Raw genomic sequence first — 5,720 nt, 5'->3', positions numbered from 1 at the left:
TGCCCAAGTACACAGCCTGCACGGTATTTACCTGTGCCCGCACACACACCCACCCCCTCCCCGAACACCCTCAGGTCCCTGTGCCCGCTGCTGTGCCCGCTGCTGTGCCCACCTGTCCCAGAGCTGCACTGGCCCCGCTGCCCCTGCTGTCAAAGCTGCCCCAGCCCCCTCAGAATTCCCCATAGAGACCACCCCAGCTTCCCCAGAGATCCCCCCATTCCTTCCAGAGACCCTCATTCCTCCCACCATCCCCACACCAGACTCAGAGCGAGACTCGGAGCCCCTGGAAAAGGCAATCTGATATAAATAGCGATTTACAAAGAATACAAAAATAGAAGGAGAGGGGGCAGCACCCCAGGCCAGCACCCCACAGCACGCCTGCCCAGCACAGCCCCCAGAAGCAGAGAACCATGCAGGAGTTTGGCTGGGGGGTACTAGGGTCCCAGTAGGAGGGGGGAGCCCTGGGGGTCCCACTCTGGTCCTACCTGGGCCTCCCCAGCCCCCCAAAGTCTGAGAGCTGCCCCCAAGGGCAGGGAAAGTACAAAAAGCGAAAAGTGCATCAATCTACGTGTCCTGCCCCGGGGGCCCCGCTGGAGGGGCACAGGCGGCAGCAGCTGGGCAGGGACAGCCCCGGGAGGGTCCCCTGCAGCCCCAGCCCCTGGCCCATGGCAGAGACACAGCGTTTGTTCTGCCTTTGGGAGATTTGGGGGTCGCTGCTGGGGGCCGGTGGGGCATGGCGGGGAGGCCAAGCCCCAGGGACCAGGACCCTGGGCCAGAGCATCCCCTTTGCACCCCTGAGTGCCCCCTGTAAGACAAACGTGCCCCCCCACCCTGAGCGGGGCACGGGGAGCCTGTCATGCAGCAATGGGGGGTTCCACAGCCCCAGCCGTGTCCCATGTGGGGACAATGTGACCTCTTTGGGGGAAGCCCGAAGGCAGGGGGACACTGGCTCCCCTGGACATGAGTTGGGGGGCACCACGGGTCCCCCGGGGAGAGGGGACGAGCTGGCCCCGCTCCAAGGCACAGGCGGTGAAATCAGTGATGGCTTCAGCCCCGGGGGGATTAAAGCTGGTGTGTGTACCCCGACCCCCCGGGGCACTGGGGGGGCCGGGAACGCTGGTGTGGGGCAGGAGGGGCTCAGCCCCCGCAGCCATCCTGCCACATTCCTGGCGGCTCTCAAGGCAGCGATCCCAGCCCCAGCAAGGCACCGACAGGGTAGGAGAGGTTGGGGGCCCTCTGTGACCCCCAGCTGGTTCGTGACAGGGCGGGGGGACCGGGGCACCTACGCCAGCAGCCCCATGCGGGTGACTTTGGCCGAGAGGAAGGTGTGCAGGACGAAGACGATGGGCTTGGGGCAGGAGTGCAGGTCCAGCGCCTGGGGGGAGATGGAGAGTGGTGTCAGCCGCCCCCACATCCCACTGGGGGCACTGAGGATCGCAGGGCTGGGGGTTCCAGTCAGCCAAACCCAGTGAGTCCGGGCAGCTGGGATGCTGCAGGGATGGGGGAAACCAGGGACCAGCCCTGGAGGAAGTCCCCCAAACCAAGGGGGTGAGCCTGACTGCCCCCTCCTCACCAGCTCCCCCTCAGGGCCCCCGAAATCCAGGTAGAGGGTCCTGATGCCGTCATCCGCAGACATCTTCAGCCGCTCGTAGGGGTAGCGGAAGAGGACGCTGGAGCCCGGCTCGTCCCGGGAGATGGTGAACCCGCCCTCGTAGTGGATGGAGAGCTGGACCTCCTGCCCGCCCAGCGTGCAGCCTGCAGGCACAGCCGCTGTCAGCCCCTCAGCCCTGGAGGGGAACACGGGGGGAGCCGGGGGTCCCAGCACGGCAGCACTCACCCACAGTCACCTCCTTGATCAGCTCGGCGGCGGCGTGACAGCCCTGCACCAGGACGCGCGTCCACGCCGACAGGTCCCGGTGGGTCTCCACGCGGAACACGTGCATCTCCACGCCCTGGCGAGAGCCCGTCCGCGTGGCGAACGTCAGCTCCGAGCCCAGCGCGGGCGAGCGGCGCCCGGAGCCTGAGTGGACCAGCCTGGAGGGGAAGCAGATGGATGGGGGTCAGGGCTGCGGTGGCAGTGCCGGCACCACTCACCCCGTGCCCATCAGTGCTTTGGTGTCTCTTCCCTGCTCTGAGAGGCAGAGCCACGGCTCAGCCAACAGGCGCCAGTCCCCAAGGGGGCCCAGCCCCAGCTCACCTGGTGGCCACCAGCGGGTAGCTGTGGCAGGGGGAGGCCCAGGCGTCCCTGGTCCAGGGCATCCCATCGTACAGCAGCAGGTCCTTCTCTGTCACTGCCATGAGCACCGGCCGCCACTGCTGCCGCCCGCCGTCCAGGCGCGCCTGCCGGGCACCAGGGCACCATGAGGGGCACCAGGGGCTGCAGGCACCCAGCAACTCAACCCCGAGCCCACGGTCAGATGGATCCCCACCCAGTGGTTCCTCATTGCCAGGCAGCATCCACAGCCCGGCCATCCTGGGAAACCAAGCTGGGAGCAGCCCCCAGGGGTCCTGCTCACCACGCTGCCTGGGCCAGCTGCAGCTCTCAGGCCGTGAATTCATGGAAAAGGGAGGGTGTGATGAGGGGCTCCATCTGGAAAATCCCAGTGGGAGAAGGGGCTGAGGGCACGGGAAATGCTGCCATCACCGGGGCACAGCCAGATGGGAGAGCAGCAGAGACAGTGCCCAGGCTGGGCTCTCTGTCTGCATCCACAGCCCCAGTGGCATCCTTGGCACATCTCATTGGCACTGCTGTCCCTGGGAGCACCCCAGCATATCCCAACAGTGCATACCTGCTCGGCCAGCCAGGCGATGTGCTTCACCTCCCGGCCGCCAGCCGTGGGGCTGCCAGAGCCCAGCGTGGCGTTGAGCTCGGCCAGGACCTGGGGCAGCAGCGCGGTGATGTTGGCATGCAGGGCACTGAACCAGGCGTGGGCCGTGGCTGTGTCCCGGCACCGCAGCACCAGCGTGTTCCGGCTGTCCGGCGAGTGCAGCTCGATCAGCCTGTGAGGGGACAGGGACATGGTCCAGGGTGGGACATCAGCACCCAGCCGAGTGAGCCCCTGCCTGTACCCAGCACAGCAAACTGGCTGCACTGGTCTGGGGCTTCCACCGTGCATTTCCACCTGCCAGGGCTTTTAGCCCTCATTTTGAGGCAGAGGGGCTGCCAGGGGTCTGGGAGAGAACATGGCATAGCCCTGGCCCTGGCCAAACCCTCTGGACTGTCCCTCTACAGCTCAGTGGGCAAAGCAGGAGGCCACGGCCTCATTGATGGGCAGCCCCCAGCTGTGGCCAGGGTGTCCATGGGGCACAGGGTCAGTCACACGGGCACTGGTGGACAGACCCAGTCCTGTCCTGGGGGTCTTTGGGGAGCAGGATCTCCCATACTGGCACCCACCGGCAGCCCCTGTCCTCACCTGTTCTCCAGGTCGGGCATGCTGAGGTTCCGGGCAGCGAAGCACATCTTGAGGGGGATCACCTTGCGGTCACGGAGACCCTGGTGCTGCGGGGACCCCGAGTCCTCGCTGCCACTCAGGCTGGGGGACTGCGGGGCCGCCCCCTCCCACGGCAGGTCTGACACCAGCGATGGCTTCTTGATGTAAGGGGTCACCTCCCGCATGAACTTCACTGGGGGGAGTGGGGGGACAGTCAGGCCTGGGGAGGGTCCTGCACCCCCACACCACAGCCCTGTGCCCCAGGGTTGACCTGATAGGGCGACACACCAAGGCTTGGAGGGTCTTGGGGGGTCCCACCCTGTCCGGGTCAGGGAAGTCCTGAGTGAAGGACGGCACTGGCAGCTCATCCCTCTGCCGGCACGAGTGTAGGAAGGGGAAGGCGCCACAGGACAATGGTGCTGGGCGGGAGGTCAGGCTGCAGCCCATCCTGGTCCCATCCTGCCCTGCCGCTGTCGGAGCAGCCAGGACTGTGCCCGCCAAGTTTCCAGCACTGTAGGCGATGCTGAGCCGGCACTGCCGCTCACACCCACAGGGCGAGGAGGGTGTGCAGCCAAGACATCCCGGCTCCACGCGCCTCTCCAGGCCGGGAAGGAAGGAAGGAGGCACCAGCTCCAGCTCCTGCTCCCCCCGGACTGTCCCACCCCAGCACCACCCTGCTGACAGCAGCCCTGGACCCCCGCCCGGACACGGCTCTCAGCTGGCCTGCGCCGAGCCCCAGCAGCCAAGGCCAAGGGAGGGACACGCTGGGGACAGAGATGAGGCAGCGAGAGGGAAAACCAAACCAAAACAGCAAATAGGCTGTACTGCACTGGGGAGCAAGTGGTGAAAGGATCCTGCAGCCGGCACAATGCCACAGCCAGGCCCACTGGAGGGGGAGCAACACTGGCGGTGGGGCCCAGGCTGTGCTGCTGCCAATCCTTCACTGCGGAGCTGCCGAGTGGGGAGGGGGGCAAGGATAGGACAGCAGCGATGGGGAGTGGGCAGGAAACACCAGTCCCCCACCTTCCCACCAGCTCTGCTGAGCCACGGCGCTGCCATGAGGCGCTTGCCCTTGCTGTGGGCAGCACACGAGTTAATATTAGCTGCCGTCGCGCTGATCCCGGGATTACCGCCGTCCCCGCACCCCTAATCCCGCTGCCGGGCCGGGCAGGGAGCGCCGCGGGCAGCGCCACGGCCGGCAGCTCCCGCTGCGGGGCCACTTGGCAGATGTTTGCCAGATGTGGGCAGCTGCCTCCAGCACTGGGAGGGAGCTCAGCCCATGGGGGCTCCAGCTCACAGTGCTGCGACCCTGCGGTGCAGGCACTGACCCCGATGGAGTCGGGAGGGTGAGAGGCCAAGCTGGGCAGCCAGCAGCACCAGAGCCTGAGTGCTGTGCCAGGGCACTGCCAGAGAAGCGTGGGTGCCCCGTGGTGACTGGCAATGGTGGATGCCCATGGTGGGGGCAGCAGAACTGACTCCCAGTTTTCAGTGGGATGCATCCACGGTGCAGGCAGGACATGGAGCACCTTGTGCCAGCAGGCACAAGGCTGGCACTTGGGTGGTGGCACCTGCAACCACCCCTTCTGCTTCTGGCGAGCTGCTGACCAGCACACAGCTGCACCAGCACAGCCACGGAAACTGCCCTGGCACAGCCACCATCACGCCGGCACAGCCACTGCCGCCCCACCTACGCGCTCACCACAGAGGAAGCCCAGCTGTCGCTGCGCCCCTCGCCCGTCCCGCCGCAGGAAGGCAGCTGCTCCGGCTGCACAGCAGCGCCGGCCGCACACGGCTTCACCGGGGCAGAGCCCCCTGCACCCAGCAGGGAACACCCACCGGGTTTCCAAGGCTCGTGCCCGGCCGTGCCCTAGGCAGTGCCCACGGCTTCCCGCAGGGGCGGAAGGGCTCCCTTCCCCCAGGGCAGCAGACACGGCCTGTGGGCACCCGGGGGAGGTGCTTGGCGTGGGCCCTGTGGCCAAACCCAGGACCCGGGACGGGTGACACCAGCCCCACGGAGATGCTGGTTTGGGGCTGATGGTCCCGCCTCCTCCACTGGCAGAGGGCCCAGGAGAAGCTCTGGCACCTGCCAGGGTGGTCAGAGCTCCAGGGCTGGTGAGGAGGGATGGGGCTGGATAGCACAGCCAGTGTCTCCCACCAGCTCCTCTCAGGGGCCTGCTGATACCAGTTGACCACCAGATGGTCCCACCACAGCCATCGGACCAGCAGTGCCCAGCCAAAGTGAGAAGGGAAAGGAAGGGAAAGGAAGGGAAAGGAAGGGAAAGGAAGGGA

At 66.7% G+C, this 5,720-nt stretch overlaps 1 protein-coding gene across 1 annotated transcript in view; it reads right to left on the bottom strand.

The window, feature by feature from the left end:
* Positions 1-281: 281 nt before the first annotated feature.
* The window catches only part of SNTB2 (syntrophin beta 2), a 7,233-nt gene continuing 1,794 nt past the window's right edge, over positions 282-5,720 (bottom strand). Inside the window, exons 2-7 of the mRNA XM_042019732.1 lie at positions 3,414-3,624; positions 2,790-3,000; positions 2,198-2,340; positions 1,838-2,034; positions 1,574-1,755; positions 282-1,375 (exon numbers count right to left, since the gene is read on the bottom strand). Of these exons, the coding sequence (XP_041875666.1) occupies positions 1,283-1,375; positions 1,574-1,755; positions 1,838-2,034; positions 2,198-2,340; positions 2,790-3,000; positions 3,414-3,624 (1,037 nt within the window). The 3' untranslated portion in view covers positions 282-1,282. The remainder of the gene's footprint in view (positions 1,376-1,573; positions 1,756-1,837; positions 2,035-2,197; positions 2,341-2,789; positions 3,001-3,413; positions 3,625-5,720) is intronic.

The sequence above is a fragment of the Corvus kubaryi genome, unplaced genomic scaffold, assembly GCF_017639235.1.
Source record: "Corvus kubaryi isolate FWS band 111438036 unplaced genomic scaffold, C.kubaryi_AGA036_p1.0 34439, whole genome shotgun sequence".
In the NCBI taxonomy this organism is placed as follows: domain Eukaryota; kingdom Metazoa; phylum Chordata; class Aves; order Passeriformes; family Corvidae; genus Corvus; species Corvus kubaryi.
This window is presented reverse-complemented; position numbering and strand designations above follow the sequence as displayed.